Raw genomic sequence first — 27,384 nt, 5'->3', positions numbered from 1 at the left:
TGTAACAAATCAAAGCGGATGCAAGACATCTGGACAGCAACTAATTTCGATTCACAAGGAGCAATGCATCTGGTCCTTCCAGATGCGACCAACCTGCACCAGCCGCAAGTACAATTCACGTGGCCCTTTCCCCCAATCCGGGCACATGGGCCCAGCCACGGAAGGACACCTTCAAATACTGCAATCTCAAGTAAGAGGCCATGTGGAAACCAAGTACACGGAACAAGAACATGCCAAGGAAGGGGTTACACCTACCGCTTTTCAGCGCCCGCCTCTTTGGAGTGACTGAATCTGCAGCAAAAAAAAAAAATACATTGAAAGGGTCAGTATTAAAAGATGAAACGCGAATATAGGGGGGGGGGGAACAAATAGGGAACCCGTATACAAGAACATTTGTTCACCTGTCCCAAATATTTCCCCAGGATCTGTTTGATGATGGTATCTTTCAGAGACTTTATATAATATTTTCCCAAAACATTAACCGGAGCAAAATCAAAGCATTCCAACATCGCGGCATGAGAGTACGGTGGAACTTTACACCACCAAAATATTTGGACCGGACACAAATGCTTTTGTATTCTGGCACCAGAGATGCATCTGCTAGAGGAGGAAAGAGTGCGAAGGGGGTATGGGAGTGTACTTCTCTTAGGGGCAAACTTTCCAAAATCATTACACAGGGCACAACTCACGCAGCATCATCAACACTATCCTACATGCAGGCCTCCAGATAATGGTCATACTAGGCCTTTTGATGCATGGAAATCTTGTAAATATGACAGCTTTATTATTTTTCTGCACACATTTACACACAAGTTTAGAGCAGAGGGCATTGCAAAGGTCAGGTTACTTGACAGAAACCAGAACGCTTCTTTTGATTTTGTTTCTACATGGATGGCATTGCAAGCCATGGAGAAAAGCCTATGAAACAGAATCTATTTCTCTGAAGCCTTTAAAAAAAGAAACCACACACCCTGCTAAAAGGAATTGTTACTTTCCGTTCAGCTTTTGCTGTGTTGTGTGTAGAATCTCATGGAGCAAACAGAAGCACTGTGCATATTTATCTTCCTAGCATTTTAATTAATAAGCTTGAAAACTAAGTTGCAATTTCCCCAGTGAAAGCAAAGCAGTATTGCACAGTTTCATTTTTCAGAGTTCCTGTGCTGTGTGCATAATCATGGAGAGTCAGACCATTTTTAAACTTCTACTTTAATTTACACTCTAACTGAAATAGAAACTCAGCAAAACCTGTCCCTGTGATAATCCAGATAGGTATTTAACTTTATGTAGCGCTTTATACATGGTTCGTCCAATATTTTAGGCACCGTTATTATTATACCTCAGTCGATACTCAGTTTACCAACCTCTGAAGGAAGTGAACCAATAACATAGCTCAGCCGGTTGAGTGCTCTTTGCTGCAATCTGTAGGTTGCAGGTTCAAATCCTGGCAAGACCAACTCAGCTTTTCATCCTTTTGAGGTTGATAAAGGAGTACCATCTTCGGTTTGGTGATGTGATAAATATGTTCGATGTACAGTGCTTTGCCAAAAGCGCTGTATAAATAATACATTTGACCATGAGATTATGCATAGAATTTAGCATGGAGTCCTTTCCTCGCTGCACTGTTGCATCAGAACATTGCCATACGATTAGGTAGTACTAGCTCCAGGACATGAGGACTTTCATTAAACATCAAAAGACAATTTTGTCTATCGAACCGCGAAACACACAATACATTTCATTGCTTTACTATGTAATTAGCTAGGTTTTTGTGTTTTCAACATTTGAATATATACAGGAGAGATCAAATGGCCAGACCTTATAGAAATAATGAAAAATGTATTCGGTCACAGTGCAGAAAGCTGCCGCATGGTAATGATTGCCGTACAGTTTGGTGTAAAGCGCTATATAAACCTAATATAATACAAAATACAAATACAGTTTGTGCACACGACTGCTGGATGTCATATACATTTTAATCTCTTGCAAAGGAGAAAACTAATTTGCACTATCTTGAAATCACATTTACTCCCAAAGTTTAAAAATGGGGTGTAATATACTATCTGGAACACTGCCTACACGGGGACTTTTTCCAAAATATTAGCTTATACTACCACAGATAACGGTAGTTAAATGTAGTTCACAAGTTCCCCATATTAACAGACACCCCTTTATTTCTTCATTTGTACAGTACATGGTCGGATTCAACTGCACTAGAAGAAACAGGATGACCCCTAAGACCCAACTCAAATAGTAATCGGATGCAACCTGTTCAAGTGATGCAAAGAGCGGAACACTCCTGGCACCCCCCTCTCTTTTTCCAGTTTTATGAATGCCACACTCTCCTTCACCCTGGCGTTCAACTCCTAACTGAGCCCAATGCATAAACATAATGCATAATCTTTAGGCTGTGAGGATAGCTGAGGGGAAACGTGCTTGTTGGAAGCAAAAACAAAGGCAAGCAGCACAGGCTTGAATCCTGATCCCACGCTTATAGGCTTAATTTCAGCATTAAGCAGCGCATTATAAGAATCCAATGTATTTAGTTCAGCTCCACCCTTGCAAACCCTCCTCCACACTACAAGCTATGCTGGCTGCTCCCCAACCTCCCCATTCCTCTCCTTTCTTATCCGCTATGGACTTTGTCCACCATCACTCATTTTCACATTGGGGGGAAAAAAAAACTGATATACCATCCAATCCCACCTATTCCTCCCTTCTCTGCCCCCAATTGCCTCTCCCCACCATCCATCTCTGTCTCCCCGCTACACTCCTCCTCAGCTCTAGATCTGGGAATTGGCTCCAATTCTAGGACTGCCAACCCTTCTCGTGCCCCGGCTGCCCAATTTACCCCTAGATGAGTCAAAGAGCTTACACCCCTCACCTGCTACAACCTGTACAACTTCAATTTTCCCCTAGAATCTTTCCAGTCTTCAAGGTATAAACAGTCCTAAAATTCCAAAACAAACCGTTGCCCGACCACTTAGCTCCTGGCAAGGAGCGACCTTAATCCCTTCACCCACACCATCTTCCATAGGATCTCCTCATACCTCGACTCAGTCCCCAGGATTCACTATAATTTGACTTCATTACAGTAATGTCATAGAATATGTCGACACCCGCATCTCTAGCTTCTTGACCTCCCACCACCGGAAGCTATCCACTATCCTAATCCTTGGGAACGCGGCAGCTGCATTTCAAATGATGGATCACACCTCTTCTGGTCATCACTGATCTTGGGATCCAGACTAGTGGTATGGCCTCATACCCCCCGCCCCTCTTCAGTCCTTACCCATCGCTTGAAACTATTGGCACCTCTAAACCAACCTCTGATGTTTGAGTCGCCCAGGTTTGGTCATTGGCCATTTACTATTCACCCTGCAAACCTTCCCTCTTGGTCAATCGCCTTTGGGTTCTCATGCCACACAAATCTTCTCCTGTCCCACTTTTACTCTTCAACTCTCTGCTTGTCTCTCCAAGAAATGCCACAGGATGGCACTTCATGGTTTTACGCTTAACTCCTGCAAGACCAAAGTAAAGTACCCTCCTCCCAGACACCCTCCCCTCTCCTCCCTTCACCAATCTCGTTCTGACTTGGCATTTTCTACCCTATAAACACAATATTGGGGTCTTTTTTTATAGTGACCTCATCCCTTTAGTAGTTCTACCTCAACTGTGGGCATGCTAATCTTGTTTAATAGCATGAAACCCTGCTCCCTCAGCTATAGCTCCAGCGGAACCCCCATAATGATCCTAAAACTTCTGTTTCCTTTCCTTATGTGCCAACCTCCTCCCCACTTGAAAGTATTCGACTTTTAAGGCCAGCCTCAGCCCCCTCTAAAACCTCCAAACACCTCCTTCATTCAGATTGGCTGTTTTCCAAATTTCTACTTGCTGCTACTTAAATCCATGTGCAAGTGTGCATCTACCATGTGTGGTGGTTCAGAAGAAGGACGCGGACACGGATGACATTTCCAATTCATGATTATTACATGATAAGGCCCATCTTTCCCTAGCAATATGGGGTGTTCCCTACCTTCAGGAGTCAGTCAATACTTGTATTTGGTATTAAGGCAACATGAAACAGTACAAATAAGCAGTTACATAGCTGCATATATATCTCAATTAAATCAATTAAATGATAAGACCAATCACTCAGAAAAATGTAGCAACCTTAATAAAATTAATAATATAAATTTATCTTCAAAAGGAACAAAATGATGCAAGAATATAGATCTAGGAAAGCCAAAGGGAAAGAATACTTGCAGCCCCTTCAAGACACAATTGTCAATTAGTCTTGAACCTCAAAGTAACCTCTAAGCTCGACATTCTATTTTAACATGTTCACTGTACCTAATCGATACAAATTTCAGTTGTGATTTCAAATACACTGCCTGTATGAATAACTAAGGTGCTCGTCAGTCATGAGGAAATGTCCAAAAGTCTGCTGTCCAAAACTCTAACCCTAGCTGACCCTACCACTAATCTAACAATCTAATGTCAACAAATTGAAAACCACCCCCCACCCCCCCGACGGTGACCTGGTCTTCTTTGAGTCCCTCTTAATATCCACTTTCCAGATAGTCTCTGGTCACCCCCTGTTCCAAATCTGGTCACCCCCTGTTCCAAATCTCACAAGGGTTTTGGATTTTCCCCTATCTTTGTAGACTGCCTTCTCCACCAGCCCTTGATCTTGGTTTGGTTCTTTGATCCAGGCTATTGGGCCTTCGGTATTTTTTAAAATTATACTCGCTTAGGAGGGGTATCTTTTTGGGATAATTAACATACTCCCCTTCTCAAATGCGGTAGTTACTGTGTACCTTTTATCTCATAGGCTTCTCTGGCCTTTAATTTGTGGTATTTTCTCTCTTCCCCTGGCAGGGTTAGCCAAGTTTTAATGTACTTGTTCCCTGTTGTACTCTGGGTTCTCCTCAGATTATTATAGTTCATGGAGTTGCCTTCCATCTTATATTTAGGCTTTCATCAATTTTACTGGGATGAGTTTCTTTCAATTAATGAGTCCCCTGTGTCCTCCGGTTCTCCCCATTACCTCTATCCTTGGAGGGGGAATGTCTCTGGGGCCTGCAGTCGCTCAGGACCATTCTTTTCCTTCCACTTCTTTGTCGGATCGCGCTCGCTGGCATCCTTGTTCCGCTAGACAGTATGGTATTCCTTCTGCTACCTGACAGGTTGCTGAAATCTGAACTGGGAAGTGTCGTCTTATTTGATTGAGTAGCCTACCCACCATGGAGTCACTAGTGTCTCGCCACCACCGGTACCTGGGTTCTCCTTCTCTTGGCCTCTATCCGCTTGCACACAATGGTCTTCCAGCATCTGTCTCTCACGGTAAGAGTCGATCTGAACTTCGCAGGCTCTGCGCTCTGTTCGGCCCAGCCTCCGTCAGGTGTTACGCTTATACTGACTTGGCTTCCCCTGCTGGCATATGAATCTCCCTCATCCTTCATTTGGCATGTCTTCTCTTCACCTTCCCCGTCGCAGTCCATTGGGGTTTTTCTTAAAGCGACAGAGCCTCTCTTCCTAATACTTTATTCTCGTCTTCAGCCAATGTTCTGGATGTGGGTGTGCTTTGCATATCAGATCGTCCCATGTATGCCATCATCAGGAATGGCTTAGGGAGTTCCTCAGCAGAACGGGAGTCCATGTCCCCTAAGGGGGAGTGCCTCCCAGTGAGGTACCACTTGCCCAGACCCCTAGGGCGGGTTTTGCAGAGCAGGCTCACCTCCCTAGCCTCAAAGGGGGAAGCTCCCCCTTGGGGAGAAGGGACGAATGCCCTCTATTCGCCACACATCCTAACACGATTTCCCGCTATTCTCCTCCCTGCACCCTCTGCTCTAGTGCACTCTGCCCCTGACCACCTTGCATCTTTCTCTCACATCCACTTCTTCCCACTGCCAAACAACCACAACTTCCTACACCCCCAAGTTAAAATTGCTACTTCTTCTATTCACTTTTTCATACCTGCACTAAAACTCCCCCTCCAGGACCAAGAAAGGGCATCCTCTACTTACTTCCAACTTGACTCCCCATCAGTGATGACACAGATATGAATCCATTGAACATACTACCCTGAACATAAACAGTAACCTGGGGCAACTCATTTTTTCTGTACCATGAATTTGCCTATACACCGACCCGGCACGCTCATAGCCTTGCATGCCGAAATACAGAACCACATTCAGGATTGGCATGTTCATGTTTTATGCGTGTGCTCCTTGCTGAAACACGCAGCACACTCAATACTTGCAAAGTTATTGTAGCATGTGAAATGATCAATTTTTTCTTAGACAACATCTAGTACAAAAAACGTTCTGCTTAATGCCATTTTAAACTAATTGAGCACGCCAAATTCGTAAAAATGCTATGCCCAGTGTGTATAAAATGTAAGCATTCCCCATATCAGCCTAATTTACAAGTACCGAGACGAGGAAGAGTGAGACTATGAATAGTAAAGATTACAGGTACCCAAGCCAGGCATTACCTCCTGTGTTGAATCCTGTGGAGTCCAAGGTCTCCTCCCATGTGTTCAGGGGAAGGCAGTCACTACCTGATCCTGACCCTAGGGGTGGTATTCTGAGGGTGGATCACATGGGAGGAGATGGCTGGCAGGGGAGAGTGGTGACTCCACAAGGAGAAACGCAATATGCTTCTCTTTATTGTGAAGAAGATCCATTAATTCCACAGTTTTTGATGGCTTGCTGCCATTATTCAAAAACATCTGATTCTAAACTATGAGAAATACTCAGTTTAAACAAAAACCAATTCAGTTTTCATGTAGATATGGTAAAAGTAAAACATATGAGACATCAGATGTTTATGGTAATTGTAATGTTGCAACTGTTCAATCAGGGGATGTAAAATCCATTGAAACTTTCTTGGACTCAAAGTCCCAGAAATCCTCAAGTACTGTGATGAGAAGAGGAGCAAAGAGTTCATGTGATGGAAATATGACATTGAGAACAATATGCAGTGTAGTTGTCACAAAGCTAATTAGCTGCATGGGACTTTTAAATGCCCAAGTCACCTACAGCTAATGTAATGGAAGGACAGCGTGGATGGAGAGAGAAGGCAGGTTGCAGAGTGCATGGAGCGGGAAGCGGGACCAGTAGTAGAGGGGATCTACGAAGTCTGTATGAGGAAAAGTTCACCAAAGTCAGCTGGCAGTGTTCAAGACCGGAGGAGAGAAGCTCTGGGTAAGAGAAAGCAACTGGTGCACCACAGAGACATGGTTCTTCAAAGGTGAGCTGGTCTTGGCAGCAGAGGCTGGAAGAGCCGACGTTGAAACCTAGCGGGCCTCTGCCAATATAGTGAAGCTGGCCCCTCGTAAGCACTGCTCAACTGCTGCATAAAGAACTAGCGAGTCACCCTTATACCAAAGGAGACCCCGGGATGGGTTCACATGCTGGAAAGCATAAAGGCACTTTAGCATACCGACCTAATAGAACTAAATGAAAAAGGTGAATATGGTGCAATTCTCCTAACATGAGAGGTCAGTTGAAAGAAACCTGGAACAAGCATTACCAAGAGTTAAGAGAGATTGAAAGAGGTTCAAAACCAAAGCTTGAACAAACCTTCAGATATTGGATATCAGTTGGGGGAAAGTCACACAAGTTGAAGTCAACAAATGTGTGCTAATGAAGAAGCACAGTGGTATGATACTTAAAGAGAAAGTGAATGAGCAGAGAGGCCTGATAAGGATATCAGGTAGTGAAACCTTTTTGGACAAGGATAGCTGGCAGGAGAGTACACCAGGGGATGTAAGTGAGCCAAAAGGGGGATATTCCTGGCAGGAGAGTAAACCAGGATATTCAGAGATTTCAGTTGATGAGTTTCCTGGGAGGAGAGTGTACCGGGAAACTCACTTTGAATTGGTATGTTGAAAAGAGGCTTGGTCATATTAACTTATTGCTTCCTTTGAACATTTTGTCAACCAGAAACTTTGAAAAGACTTGCCTTTTGCCATACATACATCTCTGTTCTTAAAAACACATTTGTTTTACCATCCTGAAATGTAGTAAGAACTTTTATTTGCCTTATTCAAACCAGCATAGTGGAAAAGGTCATTTGTTTAGCCATTCTGAAAGACTAAAAGAGACTCTTTTCCAAATCAATCTCATGGAAGGAACATTTGTTTTGCCATCTTAAAGAGGGTATTAGGTAAAAGACATTTTTAGCGCTGTTAAGAGACTAGTTTTGACACAGAGCATTGAGAATAGTTTGCCTGAAATAATCTAGGGGAAGGCAGCCAGCCCTTAGATACAAGAAGTGTTTTGTTGAAGTTTATATGTTTGAGTTATTGCACTTTTCTGTTTGTTTATATGCATTAGTGTGAGGACCAGACTGAGTTTAGACACAAGGTCATCCTGCTTTAGTTTTAATTTCAAAGGAAGGGACACTCTTGTTAGGATAGGGAAAGGTGAGACTTTATCCAAATGGCTAATGTTGAGAATGATACTTGTGTCTGTCTCCCATTGATGTCCCCTCACACTCTACAGCCCCAGTACTTGTGTATGAGATATACCAACTAGCTCTGAAGCTGCATTATCACACAAACGAGTAACCCGCATGCAGGAGGAACCACCCGCTCTTCAACATGCTTTAACTCACATACAGTGTTGTAACTGTCCAACTGATAGATGTGCTGCAATTTACAGACATCGCTTTATTAGAGTGAATATTGTGATTAATCAAAACAGAAGAGCCCATTATGTGCTCAAAGGTAGGGTGACCAGATAAAAAAAAATTTAAACGGACAGGCCATAGCCATAGAAGTAGGACTACCGTAAATACAAATAAAACGGTAGTCCTACTTCTAGGTCGTTGGCTTTTTGCAGGGATGGGGGGTGTGCTCACAGGCACACAACTCTCAATGGAGGAGAGCCACGGGAAGGGGAAGAGGGAGGAAATGGGAGTTGCGCCGGAACCTGATTTCGGAATTTTGAAATCGGGTCCCTGCTAAAACAGGGACTGTAGCCACCCACCTTGCAAACCCCAGACGGGTTTTTTTAATTAAAAAAATCCCAGGACAGAGGGCAATTTCCCCCACTCTGTCCCGGGAAAACCGGATCGTCTGGTCACCCTATTAAAGGTTTTTTTTTTTTTTACTTAATAACTACAAGAAATGTATAACGTTAAAAACTGTGGACATTATGATGTTCCCATAATGCCCTTTGCTTTTATGCAAAATCGCTGGGAGTGGGTTCTATGAAGAGTTACTGTGTTGCGCAACCTGGCCTTTGGCCCGGCCCACTCCTTCCCACAGCCTCGTCCCTCTACAAAGGTGAGTCTTCCCCACACCCCCCAGTAAACTGTTTTCAATTACAGCACTGTGTACGACCCTCCAATTAAAAACATATAAATTCCCCAACCGCCACTGGAAGCGAGGTCATTCGCATCGTTATCAGCAGGTAGAGCCTAGCGCAGAGAGCAAACACGTCACCTGGTTTTGCGGGGTATGGGAACCACAGCTTCGGAGCAGCAAACAATCTGCCCCGGCCTTGATAAATGCAGCCAGGGTCACGATTACTCGTCGGCATATGTAAACACAACCCCCAAGTGGAACAGTCCCTCAATACATCTGACGCTTTTTAAAGTGAAAAATAAATAAAATAGGACTCCTTAACATCAGACACGGAGCCAAACGCGGAGTTCCGTTTGTGGCGCTTCCCTGAGTGATGTGGGGAAGAGCCTCAGGAGAGGCGAGGGGTGGTAGGAGAACTCAAGGAGCGTTGTTCTGGGCAAAACAAACCGCCCTAACCCCCGATCACCACTGTTGCAATTAGGCAATGGCGCATACCGCTTCTTTCTTCCAATGCTCAGCACTGCTACAAGAAAAGCAAGGGCCTTTCACCAAGATCACAAGGGTGTCAGTGCGATCTTGCTAGCGCCACCAGCGTCCCCAGGTCCTTATCCAGCAACTTTAGAGTAGTGGGTGCGGGTCCCTTGAAATGCAGCAGCTGGCCCTGCCCCTGTGATGCCGCGATATGAAAGCATAGCCTCCGCCGCCATTAGCCGCCTGCTGCGCTCCTTCGTTCTGGCATCCAACATGCGTCAAGGTCTACGCGGGGAATCAATAAACGCAATTATCAACAGTGTCGCCCTACTTAAATGCATCTGTGGACACAGGGCCTGTGTTAACAAACCGATTAGTACTCTGTACCAGCCCGTCCCACAAAGTGAATTGCTCCTAAGGGCCTTTAATCGTTATAACGCCAAAGAGGCATTGTAAAGTCCCATGTTCATGTACTGTAGTGCAGAGCAGGCCACTATCGTGCAGTGGGAAAAATACCAGTGACAGAGTGGGGCTCAGTGATGGAGCATGCAGCCGAGCAACCTGTAAGGACCCGGTTTGGCCTAGTGATGGCGCATGCATCAGCAAGCAAAGTAGCGACCCCGGTGTCGTCTAGTGAGGAGCATGCAGCAGCGCGACCAGTAGGTACTGGTTTGTCCTAGTGATGGCGCATGCAGCAGAAAGCCCAGTAGGGACCCAGTTTGGCCCACAGGTGGTGCATGCAGCAGAGCGACCAGTAGGGACTGGGTTTGGCCTGGTGATGGCGCATGCAGCCGAGCAACCGGTAATGACCCGGTTTGGTCTAGTGATGGCGCATGCATCAGCAAGCAAAGTAGCGACCCCCGTGTCGCCTAGTGAGGCGCATGCAGCAGCGCGACCAGTAGGTACTGGTTTGGCCTAGTGATGGCGCATGCAGCAGAAAGCCCAGTAGGGACCCAGTTTGGCCCAGTGATGGAGCACGCAGCCGAGTGACCAGTAGGGACCCTGTTCGGCCCACAGCTGGTGCATGCAGCAGAGCGACCAGTAGGGAATGGGTTTGGCCTGGTGATGGCGCATGCAGCCGAGCAACCAGTAATGACCCGATTTGGTCTAGTGATGGCGCATGCAGCAGCAAGCAGTAGAGACCCTGTGTCGCCTAGTGAGGAGCATGCAGCAGAGCGACCAGTAGGGACTGGGTTTGGCCTGGTGAGGCGCATGCAGCAGAGTGACCAGTAGGGACCCCGTTTGGCCCACTGATGGCGCATGCGGCAGAGTGACCAGTAGGTACTGGGTTGGACCTAGTGATGGCGCATGCAGCAGAGAGCCCAGTAGGCACCCTATTCGGCCCACAGGTGGCGCATGCAGCAGAGCGACCAGCAGGGACTGGGTTCGGCCTGGTGATGGCACATGCAGCCGAGCAACCGGTAATGACCCTGTTTGGCCTAGTGATGGCACATGCAGCCGAGCAACTGGTAATGTCCCGGTTTGGTCTAGTGATGGCGCATGCAGCAGAAAGCACAGTAGAGACCCTGTGTCGCCCAGTGATGAGCATGCAGCAGAGCGACCAGTAGGTACCGGGTTTGACCTAGTGATGATGCATGCAGCGAAGCACCCAGTAGGGACCCCGTTTGGCCCACTGATGGAGCATGCAGCAGGGCACCCAGTAGGGACCCTCTGTCACCTAGTGATGGAGCATGCAGCAGAGTGACCCGGTTTGGCGCACTGATGGAGCATTCCGCATGGCAACAAGTAGAGGGTGTGCAGCTATGCAAGGCACGCACCTACGAATGCGTGCTTCTCTATACTGCTAGTTGAGATGTGTATGCATTCAAATGCCCCCCACAATGTCAATAATTTGCCTCCAGGAATAAACAAAATACCACAAGTGTCAGCATTAAAATTGCTTCAGCCACCACGAAATGCCAAGTAATCCCGGAGCAAGACCAGCGCATCACAGTTTATTGCTCTAAGTGCTTACATCTTTACAGAAATTCCACAGGATTTAGTCGCAGCATTCTGACTGATAAGCAGATTGGATATTCTGGGTATGCCATTATAATAATGTGCTATTTCAATACTGTGCTATTGTATTTGTGGACCAGACGTCACCAGCATGTACTTCACAGTGAAATTGTGGCATACGGGCAGACTTCACTCCCTCAGCATCAGAGATGCTGCATTGAACTGGATCTCCTCCTTCCTCTCTGGCAGACGCTAAATAATATACCTGCCCCCCCCCCACCCTTCTCCTAGACTCCTTGCCCTTCCCAGCTGTCATCCACTCGCATGGGCTGACTTGCTACAAACATACAGAGGACATCCAAATCATCTTCAGGATCCCCTGAACCCACCCCCCCACCCACCAAATCCACTTTTTGCCTCTCAACCACTGGATGACAGCTAGCCATCTCCTTCTCAACCCTGGAAAATCATGATCTGCAGGAAGACTGCCCACTTCCCCCAACCCACCACTTGACAACCCCCCCTCCCACCTCCACCACAGTAAAGAACCTTGGATGCACCATGGACACAGAACTATCACACCACATCAACTCAGTGTCAGAATCCTGCCATCTACACTTACACATTCTCCAACGCATCTTCCCCCATCTGACCTTCCCACACAGTCGCTGCAATCCGTCCATCATCGTGTGCCACTAGAATGCAGCCAAGTCCCATGAAATAATTCTGCAGAGCTGGGCACATCGTCTCCTTGACTTCCATACTCTCCAGGAAGCACATCACAGTACCCATCCGCCAGCTATATCTCCATGGGTCGCTCGTAGAAACTTAACTGCTGGAACGATCCCTTAGATGGCGTTGATTTTTTTCCCGGGGGAGGGTGGCCCTTATGAGGCTAGGACAGTGCAGCCACTATCCATAAGGCCCCCCGGGGGTGGTAAAATGCAGCAGGACCTCCGGTGGGGGGCGGCGGGGGGAGACAGACAGGACACCTCCTCCTGGGGAAAGGCATGCTAGTTGGAGACATAGCTCCTTTCATTCCCAATCCCACAGACGAGTGACAACGGCTAGACCTCTTATTTGGGGTTCCATCCGAAACTAGCGTTATTATACAAACTCAAATCCTCCTAAGACGACAAAGATTGAGACGACAAAGAGTTTGAAAATTAAACAAAATAGGAAAGCCACTCGCCCAGCTGTGGCTAATCGAACCGACGTTACGCTAGCACAGGCCCCGCTATATGACACCATTAGAAACAGACAGAGAGCGAGAAGGAGAGTTAGAGCCAGAGAGAGTGGCGAAGCCAGAGCTGAACAATCCAAGGCACGAGACATGAAGGAAGGCGAGATCCCTGGAGAGATGGAGGCCCATCTCAAGAACGAGACACAAAGGTGGAGAGACTTAGAAGGCGGGCGAGTCAAGTGTTCACCAAAGGAAGATGCCCAAGTTGTGGTTCAGGAGAACGAACAATGAGGGCCCAGGCAAGGACCGTACAAGAAGTAGGAGCAAAAACTGAAGTTGATGTTCAGTACGGAGGCAGAACAACAAAAGTTATTTGAACAAAGCTTAGCGGCTAGCAGGCAAGTATACAGCAGAGACCAAAGCAGAACGGCAGTTAGCTCTGGCCCGACAACCTTTCATCACTGGTCAGACGCCTAACAAAGGAGGAGAGAGGGCACGGCGGGGGCATGAGCTGTAGTGGGTGGACTGGATGTTCCAATAACTATGCCGAATCCACTGCCCCCAGGCCTGCTACGAAGAAGCCACGGCAAACCGAGAGTGTGTGCAGAATCTTGGTGGCATTCACACACATAGCACAAAGACTGTCAAGTGGGTGGAACTGATATCATCACTCGTAATATCAAAACAGGTAATGGGAGTTGGCAAAATCCAGGAAGGAGTCAAAGGGGAATTAACTTTTTTTAAAAAAAATAATTAAAATTACATCAGGAAACAGACAAGGTGAACAGACTGTAAATTAAACACGAGAAACAATTCAGAGTGGCAAGAGGGAAGTGATTCTAGCAAAGGTCTTCCAAAAAACCCCAACTCCCAGAAATTGTATAAACAGGGTTATCTACTCAAAGACGGAAAGAGCAGACAAAGTTCTCGAAAGAGCGTGCTGGCGAGAACAGAATGTGTGCTCTTTTGGGGACACGTGCGACATCCTAAAAAAAGCCAAAGCCAGGGGAAGGTCTTTTTGTGCATGCCATTATATTTTCTACACCGAGCCCAAAAGTTCAGACCAATAGTATTTTGAGGAACACCTCTAGATTGTTATTGGTCGCCTCCGACCTTGCCAAGAAGAAGTATTACTGGGTCTACAGTCCACGGCACAACTGAAGAAGAAACATTGTCTTGGTCATGGTTCGGCTGTCTTTACCCGATATGTCAATATTTGGATTGAACAGTAAGGAGAATAAGAAAGTCGTGAACCACCCCTTGCTCAAATCCCTGGCAAGTTCCAAAAGAGTGTGATATTGATAAGTCAATAGGATCACAGTGAACATCTTCCTAATCCCAGTGGGGACCCGCTCACAGGCGTAACGTGTTCCCCCGCAGTGCAGGGGGCCCCGCTAACACATGTCCTGGGAGGGGGGTCCGACTTGGAAAAAAAAAACAACAAATATTTTAGAATTTTTTTTTGTTTTTCAATTCACCCTACCTTCATAAAGAAATTGTTTCTGTAATAATTTGTTTATGAAGGCAGTGACTTCAAAAATAAGCTATTTCTTTTTGAAGTCTGAGGGCTCCCCCGACCCCATGACATGGAATACCCCAGGCTGGAGGCCTCCATGTCATGGGGTGGGGAGAGCCCTATGACTTCAAAAATAAATGGCTTATTTTTGAAGTCACTGCCTTCATAAAGAAATTATTTCCGTTATGGTTCGGTCCTTAACAGTAGAATTTCTTTATGAAGTCAAAGTGACTTAAAAAAAAAAACAATAGGCCTCATACGGGTCTGGCAGTAACCCTGTCAGTGCTACCAGCTGGTTCCCACCAGACCCGTAAATAATTACCAGCGCCTGACTTCCCGGTGCCACCGGGCTATTCCAAGTTCGGCGGCCGGGAAGTCAGGAGCCGGCAACTTCGTTAGTCCCCATTCCTATAGAGTCCCACTGGAATCTATGGGAATGGGGACATGGGAGCACCGGCACTGTTGCTAACGGTGCCAGTGCTCCCCTGAAAACTCTGCTGGCAGGTGCCGTCCCACCCGGCAGGTCTGACCCTGCCGGGCGGGCGGCTCCTACCCGCAGAGTTGTAGTGCGACGGTCCAGAAACAACAGTGCCGGCAAACTTATCGGCATCGTTGTTTCCGGACCGGCACACTTATAATGAGGCCCAATTTCTTTTTGAAGTAATAGGGCTCCCCTCAACCCCATGACATGTGCGTGTGTATTTTGAAAGGGTGTACACTTAAATGTGTAAGTGGCTGCCAGTATGAATGTATGGTGAAAGGATGCACACAAATGTATGTGTGGCTGGGTGTGCGTGTGTGCCTGCATGGTGAAAGGGTGCACACTTAAATGTACAGGTGTCTGCCTGGGTGTGCCTGTATGGTGAAAGAGTGCAAACTTAAATGTATGGATGGCTGGGTGTGTATATGGTGAATGGTGTGTGTGCTTGCGTTTAGGGGTACAACAAAATTTACATTTCGGGGGGCTAATCCTTCAAATGTTGGGACAGGTGCTAACTTCACGGGCGTTGGGGGAGTGGCAAACTTATTTGTGTTGGGGCATCTAACTTCCTTACGCATTTTAATAAGACTATTCTAGTGCAGCTTCAATGTTAGAAGCAGTTAACTCTCTCCTTTAAGTCTGAAAGCACCCAGTTATAAACTGCTGTGAGAATGGGATGTCTCATGTTCCCTCTCTACCCTTCCAATCACTCCCCTGGCATGTAAGTACTAAACCTACATCCCAATTTAAATTGGCAAAAAAATTATAGCATTTGAATGCAGGTACTAACAGTGAAATGCTTTAACGTTAGTAATTGCTGGGCTCTTGTTAACAGCGAAACCCAGGTGCCGTTTAACATCTGTGCCCTGTTCTGTCCGGCAACTGCTCTGAAGGTCAGCCAGGCTGAGCATGACTTAGCTACCTATAATCTTCATTACTCCTAGTCCCACTCGTGCTCATCCCAGTACTTACCTATGAGGCAAGAAGCCTCATACGTAAGCCCTGGGACAAGGAAGGCAGGGCATGAAGGTAATTCTGGGCCAAGGAGCTGATTTTGGAGGATCGGGTAGGGAGTGGGTTTGTGCAACAAATCTTAATTCTTATCCATGTCCGGGCTAAGCAGGCATGATATGCAGTATTAGTGGCTAGAGAGGCATTTTGGTGCAGCCAGTCTAGTCATTCCTCAGTTTGGTATGACTTTTTTTTTTAACTGTGCATTTCTGATAAAGCAGTCCTGCTAAGTGTAATTACCCAGCTAAACTGGCATTTGGGTGCTGCCAGTCTAGCCATTTCTTACTGCCTCATTGTATATTTTTCTGGGCATCTGTGATAATATGATATAAGTCATTTATAACACACCTGTACACAAGTGTTTCTAGGCGCGACAAGACAAGGGAGGGAAGATAGAAGGAGGACAAGACAAACAATCTTACTAGGCCTTGTGTCATTCAGATCGTGCAAGTGCGAGAACTAGAAATGCAAGGGGAAAGGGAGGGGGGAGTGCAAGGAAGAGAGGAGTGGGAAACCTGGCAGTAATGCTCTGAGTAAGTGCAGCAAGGGCAGCATGGCTCTGAGTACTGCAAGGAGAACAAGGGTCCGTAGGGTTACAGTTACAGCCCCTAAGCAGCCGGTCGGTACAGCAGACAGGTAGGTGAGGTAGGTCAGCAGGGGAGGGAGAAAGAGAAAACAGAGGAGAAGAGGAACATTTTGAGCTGTTTCCGGAACTTCAGATGGCCCTCTCAAGTTTGAGAGAGGCAGAGAGGCCATTCCAGAAGGAGGCACCTGCAGAGGAGAGAGATCTACCTGGAGAAGCGTTTAACCCTTAGAAAGTTGGAGGTAGCTGGGGGGGAAGGGCTCAAGAAGGAAGGTGTTTTGGAAGAGAGCGTTGGGCCCCGACCCCAGAAAGCCTTGTGGACAATGCAAATGGTCTTGAACTTGATTCTTGCAGCCACCGGGAGCCAGTGGAAAGATTTCAGGGCTGGAGAGATACGGTCCCTGGGCTTGAGGCCAAGGGTAAGTCTTGCAGTCCTGTTCTCGATTAGTTGCAGGGGGCGGAGAGTAGAGGAAAGCAGATTGGGAAAGAGGTTGTTGCAGTAGTCCAGCCTAGAGAGAAACAGGGCTCTGGAAACAGTGAGTTTCTGGGGGAAAGTGAGAAAGGGAAGAGTCCCTTTATGGAGGAGCAGCTGGTAATGGGACTTCTTGGCGACAAACTTAGATGTGAGGAGAGAAAGAGAGAGTGGAGTTGAAGATGACACCAAGGTTTTTTGCCTGGCAGGAAGGTGAAGGAAAAGGGCCCAAGGTGGGCAGCCAGAGTGGGAGAGGAAAATCAGGGGTAGGGGTCCCGATGAGAAGGATCTCCATCTTACTGGTATTAAGGCAGAGATTGTTGGAGGCGCACCAATCCTGAATCGTGGATAGACAGTCAGAAATGAGCGAGAGAGGAGCCTGAAGGAAAGCTGAGTGTCGTCCGCATAACACTGAAAGTTAAAGGAGAAGGTAGAGATCATGTGGCCAAAGGGGTCAAGTAGAGGTTGAAAAACCAGGGTGAGAGATAGAGCCCTGGGGAATGCCACAAGTAGAGAAAGAGGTGGCGGAGAGAAAGGTACCAAGTTGGGCCTGGGAGGGGCAGTCCATAAGGAAGGAGGTCAGCCACTCCAGGGCCTGATCCGTGATGCCCAGGTTCTCACATAGTCGATTGATCAAGATGGCGTGGTTGACTGTGTCGAAAGTAGAGGAAACATCAAGGAGGATTAGGACAGAAGGAATGCTGGAATCAAGGTTAGAGAGCAGATCTTCACGGGTGGTCAGGAGAGCAGTTTCTGTGCCTCTGGCAGCTCTGAAGTCAGACTGATGGTCATGGAGACAACCAACAGATTCAGTGTGGAGAGTAAGCTGGTAGATGGCCAGCTTTTCCAAGAGTTTGCCCAGGAAAGGGATAATTGAGATTGGGCAATAGTTTGGTGGGCAGATAGGATCGGCAGACGGCTTCTTGAGGTGTGGGTGCACAAGGGAGAGCTTAAGGGCAGAGGAGAACATTCTAGTGGCGAAAGAGTGATTACAGAAATCAGCCAAGGCTGGAGCGAGGGTGTTAATATGGTCCTTGATGGTACCAGAGGAGCAGGGGAGAACCTGTTTGTATGACACGTTCATAGATCGGACTTGTCTAGAAACCTTGTCAGGTGTTGTCGGAGAGAAAGAGGAGAAAGGAGGAGGAGGAGAGGTAGAGATAGCCAAAGGGGGTCCGAGAGAGGAAGAGGAGATAGAGGACAGGATGTACAGATTTTAAAGAGTTTGGCCGTGTTGTTAGAGGCCGCAGAGACCCAGACTTGAATGTGTGCTCTCTTCTTGATGCGTGTTATTGCTTTGACTGGCATTTTGGTGCAACCAGTCCAAGTATGTCTAAATGTGGCCCGGCATGCTTTACTGTAACGTTATTACGTGTCTACACTGGTCTACATTGTGCAGCTATTGGGACATGTTTTCAATGTGGCATGGCATTTTTAATTGCAAAGCTTTAATGCTCCTGTGCACTGTTGGTGACTTGCATGTGTTGGATTGGTGTTACTCTACAAAACAATTGCAAAAACTCTGGCTTTTTAGCCAATTTCTCTCAGAAAGTGTGCTGTATATTGCATTAAAACACATATTTCTATCTTTCTCCTAGTACAGTTTGCGGCATACCCCTTCAGCAGCACGTTTGTGCGTATTGTCCAAGCGTGATAATCTAGGCCAGCCCAGAGTGTGGCACGACCGTGATTTGTTGCCGAGATGGGGGGACCCCACATTTTGTGTTACACCACTGGACCTGCTAAGATAAATAAGAAAAAGTAGACTGTTCAGAAGCTTGTCTAGAGAAATAACAGTCAGGTTAAAGTCTACACAAAACTTGGGGAACCAGCTAAAAGAAGGGAGTCCTTCTCCTAGCCCCTTGAAAATCCTAGAGAACTCTGTGTCCCAACATTTTGTTTGAACTATCAGTTTGTCGAATTACTTTTCATCCAAGCGAAGGCAGTCATTCTCCTGGATTGGAATTAGACTGTTCTTTTTGGGCTTTGATTATCATAGCGATATTGTAGTGGCCCTGGCCAGGACGAGCCATTTTATTTGACTTACCCGGACTTGCCGGATCTTCTTTAGTTTAGGTAGAGTCCGGGTTAGATAGTTTTTTGTTGTTGTTGTAATAAAAGTTTATAGCAACCACTATGGCACCATTTGGTCAGTCTCATCTTTATTTGTTGCCACCACACCCCTTCCTACCTTCGCACTGGCTAAAATGCACAGAAACACACACATTTAAAATCTTTGTCATCAATTCCCATACCTCGGATTTCGGTCTTCCAATGGCATTCGCCCACAGTATCTTGAGGCCAGTCTATACAAATGCCATACAACATATTGTGGACACTATCAAAAGGTGTTGTACAGTTGCCAACTGGTATATTCTAACTCACAATCAGCTTACACAACTATTTTACATTGGCTGGGATAGCATATATTGTGGGTGCAGGCATGACAAAATTGTGTACACTGCCCCTGCAATATTTGTTGGCCCGATTGCTAATTGCATTTGGTTTTACCCAATTTTCCCTCCCCCCCCAAAAGTACAATGCAAAAACACATTGTTAAAAATGCTCTCAGGAGGAAATCCTGCGCCTCTGCTCCCTTTTAAGTTGCTTAGGGTATGGGGGGAGCGGTGGGGGGTGTGGGGGAGGTCATCATAATCATGCTTGGCAAATAACGCCACTCCATTGAGAAAAACCACCAACCTCCACTGTCTTTCAATCACAGTCATCCATTCACCACAATACCTACTTATTCACCCAGCCTGCAACCTCTCTCCACTCGGTTTCCCCCCCCCTTCCCTCAGACAAATCCCCATCACTCCCGTGTGCACAAACTCCAGGTTCCTTTTAACCATACAGCGACCAGAACCATTGGCTTTGTCAATTCTTCTGTTTCACTTGCGAGAAGAAAATGTGCATGAGCATGGGCGTAATTTTAGGGGGGGGGCGACAGGTGCGTTTATCCCCCCAACTTTTATGGCACACCATTTTGTGCCCATTCATTTGGCTGGGGCCCCTTTCTTCAGATGTCATGTCCCCCCCCAACATTTTCAGCAAAGTTACTCCACTGTGCATGACTGTGCAAAGGTTTGTGGGTATGTAAATATGTCCATTCTCAGACCCCACTCCCACTGTGCAAGGTCTTCCTCTCCACGGGGATTACACTCTGGGACACTTGCACTGTATTTTAGAACCCTCTTCTTGACACAAGACATGCAGCTTCTCTTCGTTCAGCACGTGCGTGCGCCCACCCCCCACCCACCACCTTAAAGCCCTGGCACGGAGAGCTTATTTTCGAGAGGCTTTAGAGTAGGACCGCATTACATCCACTACTAAGGTAACGGCGGTCCTGAGTGAAGAGGGTGGATTAACGACCACACAATATTAACATGTCCACACTCAGATAGAATTGTGAATATTGGCATGTCCACACTTAGAATTATGAATATTAGCATGTCCACGCCTGGATAGAATTGTGAATATTAGCCTGCGACGCATCTACATAGGACTTTGAATGTTATGATGTCCACACTCAGATAGAATTGAGAATATTAGCATGCGCAGCATCCAGACAGGATTTTGATTGAAGGATAGCATGCCCGCGCCTAGATGAAACTTGAATGTTAGCATGTGCCACGCTTAGAACTGTGAACACTAGCCTGCGCCGCATCTAGATAAGATTGTGAATGTTAGCATGCCCACAACCAGATAGAATTCTAAACATTAACCTGCACCGCATCTAGATAGGATTGTGAATGTTAGCATGCCCACAACCAGATAGAATTCTAAACATTAACCTGCACCGCATCTAGATAGGATTGTGAAGGTCAACTAGTGCCCCACTTAGACAAAACTGTGAATGTTAATTAGTAACCCACTAATCAATATAAGATCAAACTCTGCATACTTATCTCACTCAAAAAACTCATACAACCATCTCTCGCACAACAAGCCGCACGCACTTCACAACACTGCAACAACACATATGCCGGGAAAACAGCACACATGGACTGACACCGATCCAATGCCCGCACCAAAGCTCAGCACCCGGTGTACACCGAGTTGAAGCTGCCAACAGAACACCACTCCTCTCACTATCCTACTCCCTCTTCCCGCTTATCGTTTACAGATTCGCCAGAGCGCCTGGGGACCAATTCCATTGGTGACGGTGCGCGGTACAAATACATTTAACATTTAACACAAGTAGTGGGCTCATCTGAAAAGGAAGAAGAACGCTCACGTTGAAGTAGCAGCCATCAACCACCGAGGGCGTTCAAGATCCTGTTGGCCGTTGTGTGCGCCCAGGAATTCTGCCAACATGTGACTTGGAAGGTCTGTTCAGTGTAGAGTCGCAGATTGATCGGGCAAATGGCATGATCAGTCGGATATGAACTATGGACTATGCCCCGTTCCCATGTCATGTGATTTCCTTTAAACCTCACGATACACCGAACATAGCCTTTGCTGCGAGCAGTTACCCACTCAGGACGCCCTCGGTCACGTGTCAGCTCTTTCTGCCTTAACAGACTGGAAAGTCCTTTCCAGCTCAGCCCGACTGGCCTCGATATACCAGGGTGGGGTGAGGAGAAGCTTAGCCCCCTTGGAAGACTGCAACCGCACATGGGTATGCTTGACAATCAGCAGCCAGGGGAGCAGCTGTCCCCCCCTGCCCCCAACCCCTCCTCCTTCACATATCATTTTGGCAAATAAACTCCACCAGAATTGGCACAACATGGGTCCCTGTTGCCACTCTTAGCAAAAAGGCCATGCAGGGGTTAAAAGGGCACGAGTCCACACCCCCCTGCCCCACCCCTCTCACTTGGGCAAGTTTGAGGTACCCAGAGTGCCTTATTTTAAGAAAGACAGGAATTTGAGGAAATTATTGTACAGCGTGACAAAATCATTTAGAAAACAGCTTTCCTGCTTTTATGAAGCTAATACGGTTATTGGGTGAAGATATAAATTCCTACAAGTCACGCTGAAGCAGGACTTTGTAAAAATGAACATATTACTGGCTGCTAAGTGCTGAAACTCTCTCCCACCAGCCATCAGAGCTGAACCCTCTTTTTGGTCTTTTAGAGCCAAAGTGAAAGACTGGCTCTTCGCAGGGACGTCATTTAGGGGTCACCAGGGGTCGCACCTGCAACCCATGTGGTCTCCCCTGCTACCTCCCTTTTTTTTAAAAATTAAATTGAGGCTCCTGTGCTGTGCCAGCAGAATGGGACTTTTTGTTTCTGGATTGGCTGGTTTTCTGATAGCTATAGCCATTAAGATAGATCATTTGTCCTTGGATGTCTGCTTGCATTCCCAGTAATATGGTAATATGACCGATATGCGCTGATATTAATGATACATATGGTGATCCATTCTTGTATACATTTATATCACTTTACAGTGATATCCTAACCATATTTTTCATAGTGTACTTAGAAACAATGCTATGCAATGCCACTTCCTGTTTGGTCAATGGGTTAAGGTCGTGTTCCATTGTTTCCGGTGATGTCACTTTGCGGTAGGGTCAAATGACATCACTTCCTGTGATGTCATCAGCGGTCAAGGGTTGTGTGAAGTCACTTCCGCTACCCCTGGCATTTCGGTGAAATGACATCCCTGGCTCTTCGCCAAGCAACACTAAAGGGCTTTAGGACAACTGTGAACTTTCTCCTCAGCAAACTCAGCACTCATTCAGCTTGTATTCTGTATTTCTGTATCTTGTATGTTTTTTGTAATGGGCCGGCTTATTGACTAATTTGTAACCCTTGTCAACAAGCCATGTGTCCTCTGTTCCTTTGTATGCACCTGTAACTATTACTTACGTTCAAGCGCCCACTTACCTCAGGGTTAGGTGTGCTCTATAAATAATAAACTATTTACAATATATTCTAGTGGCCAGCGCCCAGTGGTCTTCACCACACTTTAAGGCCAGTGCTACAGATATTTACTAGTCTCCTCTCTTAAACATATCCATTTCCTGCAAACCCTCCTTGATTTTTATGTATTATAATTATATAAAAAGGTAGGGTATATTTTTCTCTCTTCTTTCCTTTTGTCCATTTTTGTCCCTTCCCTTCTGGTACTTAGGTTTGGTCTTTATTGTGGACTGTTTGATTGGAGGTTTGGGGGGGGGCTATGGTTTAATTGCTGTTGAATTTAGGGTTAAGTTTGATCATTTTAAATTATTGTATGTTTACTTGCTTGTTGATAAAATTGAATAAAATGAGTCCCCCCCCCCAAAAAAAAAATACACGCTCCTTGGTCCTATAGCTCCTGCTCCTCCCCTTATTCCAGGCTTTATGAAGCACTTGTTCATTCATGTACAATATTCGTCATTAAAATGCTTCCCGTATCACAAACACACTGTCCTCAGCAACACACAGGTAGGGTGGACTGGGAACTACTAAAAGAGGCCATGGAACTAAGTGGACCCATATCACACCTTTTCAGCAGCCCAACCTTTCCTCTGAGAAAACGTGGAAACAAAATAAATTATCACACAAAAGGGGCCCAGAGTGCACAGGCCTACCAGGAAACCTCCAGAGTTCCCCATAGCCTGCCCCCTTCCCCTAGTGCACCACCCCCCACCCACCCCCCCTGTAGAATCTCACATTCGAGCCAGCATACAGTAACTCACCCATTCTCCTGGGTTGCTGAACGCAACGCACAGCCTCAGTCTCTGAAGTGCAGTAGCTGGCCAAGTAATCATGTGTGCTGGTATCACGTGTATAGAATAATGGCACTCGCAGAGAGATTGGACTCGCTCCTATATAATTTATTTACCTGGAGGAGGACAAGGAGAGGGTGGCGAGACCTGCGATGCATGTAGCAAAAAGCGCAGCCAGGAGAGCTCAAGACTGAACAATGCAGAGCCGTCTCCCCTCCCACAAAAACACACACACACACACACACACTGCATCCCCCCTCTGCCCTCCTTAAATCAGAGAGGGCAGCTATCCAGCCGTGTGCCCACTTTGTGGGAGGGACTGATGGCAGAACTGCGGTTTCTGAGCTGGCGCAGCGCCACCCGGGGACACATGCAGGCCCTGCGTGGGCAGCGGAAATGTGTGATTGACGAACACATGCACCTGCCGCAGGAGCAGGGCGCCCCAATGCCCAGCTTCATTCCTCCTTACCCAGCGATGGCAATTCCAGAGTAAATGGCCTGCACCTTGAACTCTGAAGCTTTTACCTTTGCCATTGCTGCTGCAGGAATGTGGGTTTCATGGGCTCAATGTCCGATCTCCGTGCAATTAAGAGCCTTCACGTCGGGAGGACTTTGCACATGAAGAGATTTAAATGCCTGGATGCCAGCAGCCCCCCCCCCCCCAATTCCCCCAGATACGGCTCTATGCAGCGCAGCACTGCTGCACCCCCCAGACGAGACCGGACGTAGCACAAGCAGGGATGCCTTACGGATTGATGGGTCCCAGGGCACAGCACAAATGCACCCCCCCCACCCCAAACCAAAGAAATTCAAGAATCCATGCATCTAGGTTTGCCCCCACTTCGTCCTAGTCACAAACACATCCCAATTGGCTAATTTGGCATTAATAAAAAAGAAGCACGGAATTTCCTTTAAATCTTCTGACTTTAGCAGTCCCACAAGGAGAGCACGTGTCTTCTAGCTTAGGCTCAGGGCGCAAATGAAGAAAAGCAACCAACAGGGGGCACAGCAGGGCGGCAGTGCCAGTCAGTGGAAGAAACACAGACGCCTTCCTTTTGGGAAATTTATGGCCACCTTTCATTTTAACCTTACTAAAGAATCAACGCACCAAAGTATAAACGTGACCATAAAAATAACAACTGCATAATCAGAACATCTACATCTCAAAACATATACACATATTTATAGTGGTTCCCCCTCGTGGTCCATGTCGAACCGCCAATTCCGCATCCATGGGCGTTGTACAGTGGTGACCCCCCCCCCCCCCACGTTGCCGCACGCCTCCCTGCCATACCCTATGTAAGGGGGTGATTCCAGGAGGCAGCCTTCTTTGGTCCGACACCTTCCGCCTCCTGGCCCCACCCCCCTTTTGGCCAGCTCCACATTGGACCCCCGATGGGCCGAATCCCACCAGAGAGAGGCAGACCGTGCCCTCACCACTGCACCCAACCGGCCTCAGGGTCCCCCCGGGGAGCAGTGTGACAAATCAACTTCCAGGGGACCAGCCGTACAGGGATGAAAAATCGGTTTCTAAACCATCAATCAGCCCAACACCTCTAGTACACCAAAAGGGATTGGAAACAACTCAATTATAAACCTCATGGTCCAATTTTGGTAACGTGGACGGAACGGCAGGCTTAGCTCCGCAAGGTTGTGGATCATTGGTTAGCTGCAACACAGCCAAAATACAATTATTGCCCAATGATAAAAGGGACTGTCCAGCCAAGGTTGTATAAGCATATCTACTTTATTATTATCATAACAGACAGTTCTAGCACACTACAAATTACAACACACACTGTAAAGGAATGCAGAGGACAGAGTTTCAAACAAGGATCAGGGATGCACTGACAGGATGGTAGTCGATATAGTAATTAATTGTAATAGTTCAAGGATACTTGGTTTCAACACAAGGGGAGCAATGGGTCATAACATTTTATTAGGGGCCTTCGGAGAAGGACCAGGGGGACAGAACCACAATGTACCTTGTGCTGTAGAGGTTCTTGGTGCTCGACAGTGTCAAGTCGGTTTCAGGGTGCTTTGCAGCTTCTGCGACAGAGTTCAAGACGGGAGAAAGCTGTGGGTATCAGGCAGCAGGCAGTTTGGTGAGCGAGGCTGGATGGATGGCTGCAGGCTGGCCCACGCAGCAGCTCGGGAGTCAGGAATTATTTTCTCATTGCTGGTTTGTGGGTCTGAAACACTGGTCGAGGCATCTCAGACGATGTTAACAGCTTCGGTGTGACAACAATCAGCGGTGCAGTCGGTTGCAGCTCGAGGGGCTCGACTGGCTCAAAAATTTCCTTTAAGGCGGACGCTGCTTGATGGTTGTTGATGCACTCGTCCGAGCTTCTTCACTGGGCTTGTGTCTTCTAAGACAGGCAGCCCAAAGCTGAGGAGAGTTGCAGGCACCAGCCTGGTCCTGGGTTTGCTTCAGACACTCTCTGGCACTTTCCACCTAGGAAGCTTGCTGCTTAGCCTAGCAGGGCACGCTGTGTGGTGGTTGGTTACCGGTTCTGGTGCTGCTAGAGGGTCTGCTGGATTCAGCATCACCCTTTGTTCCCTGGGAGATGTTTTGGGGAAGACATCTTGCTTCCCTCCTGGAGGTCCTGGCCTTCCTTCACTGTTGGAAGATGCAAGGCAGACTGTACCTTCGGGAGGTTCAAATGCAGAGTTCTTCTTTCCTGCTTCTGGTGAAGCCTTCAGATGATCTGCTTAAATAGGGGCTCCACCCTCTTTTAAAGCCAAATGGGCCAGAGGCATTGTTGTAGACTAAGCCTACCTTAATGAACCAATCCTGGGTCCCCACCAACAATATCCAGTATGCATGATGTCATAAACAGATTGCTTTGCAACAGAAAAGGTAAACAGGAGAAAACATGTAATACTAAGTCCCACCAATCTTCCTGTCTGTTGTGGATCAACGGATCTCTCTAGTTAATTGAGCTCTGTGTGGTTCCTGATTAAAGTGGCAGGTCTCCCTTGAAGCTGCATCAGAACTAGACTTTTGGTCTCCACCAAAACACATACTCCTACCTTTTGAATGGGGTACCCCTGTGTGGATGACTACTGTAAAATCATAGTTCCAGACAGGACATGTCTCTGCCCTTGATACTGAGGGGTGGGAGCCGACTTCCGTTTGTTGTTCCTGTCCTTTGGTAGTCCTGCGACCAGGCCTTCCGTGGGCCTATTTGAATAAACTCAGATTAATATTCGAGGCTACCACCAGCAGCTAACAAAGGAAAGGGCAGATCCATAGAGCCTTTGTTAGTTAATTAGGCACAGCCACGGCAGGAAGGTTTTGCCTCCCCCCTTCTGAGAAGCCTTGATGTACTCTTGGCTGTCATATTCTAACTAAATATGACAGGGGCTACGGTGCCTGTAGGCTGTGTACATGGGTCTATGTGTATGTCGTCCGGTAAGCATAGGAGAATGTGTGGGCATTAGCCCCACACATTTTCTGGAGGTTGATCTACCATCATTCAATTTCATTAAAAATTCCAAAAAAGCCCAGGTGAGGCCATACCCACGGTACGGGTGGTCGAATTCCTCACAAGGGGTAACACTGACCACATGTTCTACCCCCACCTGCCATAGTGAGCAACCGGTCGGGGGAACTCCCCCTTGCTTGTGTTTGGTGCATCACTGCCAAAAAGTCTCACATAGTAAGTCTGTTCCTTGGTCGGACAAATATACGCCAGCGTGATGCAAATTCTCTGTCCCTCTTACCAGTACAT

The 27,384-nt window shown here is 47.0% G+C and overlaps 1 protein-coding gene across 4 annotated transcripts in view; it reads right to left on the bottom strand.

The window, feature by feature from the left end:
• The window catches only part of LOC138521418 (myosin light chain kinase, smooth muscle-like), a 604,815-nt gene that overhangs the window by 82,600 nt on the left and 494,831 nt on the right, over window positions 1-27,384 (bottom strand). For all 4 annotated transcript variants that reach the window (XM_069634224.1, XM_069634225.1, XM_069634226.1 and 1 more), the window contains one exon: window positions 256-291. In XM_069634224.1, coding sequence (XP_069490325.1) covers window positions 256-291 — 36 coding nt within the window. The remainder of the gene's footprint in view (window positions 1-255; window positions 292-27,384) is intronic.

This window comes from Ambystoma mexicanum, chromosome 13 (genome assembly GCF_040938575.1).
Source record: "Ambystoma mexicanum isolate Mex_15411 chromosome 13, UKY_AmexF1_1, whole genome shotgun sequence".
Taxonomy (NCBI): domain Eukaryota; kingdom Metazoa; phylum Chordata; class Amphibia; order Caudata; family Ambystomatidae; genus Ambystoma; species Ambystoma mexicanum.
The sequence above is the reverse complement of the archived record's forward strand: the minus strand, read 5'-3'. Positions and strand labels throughout refer to the sequence as shown.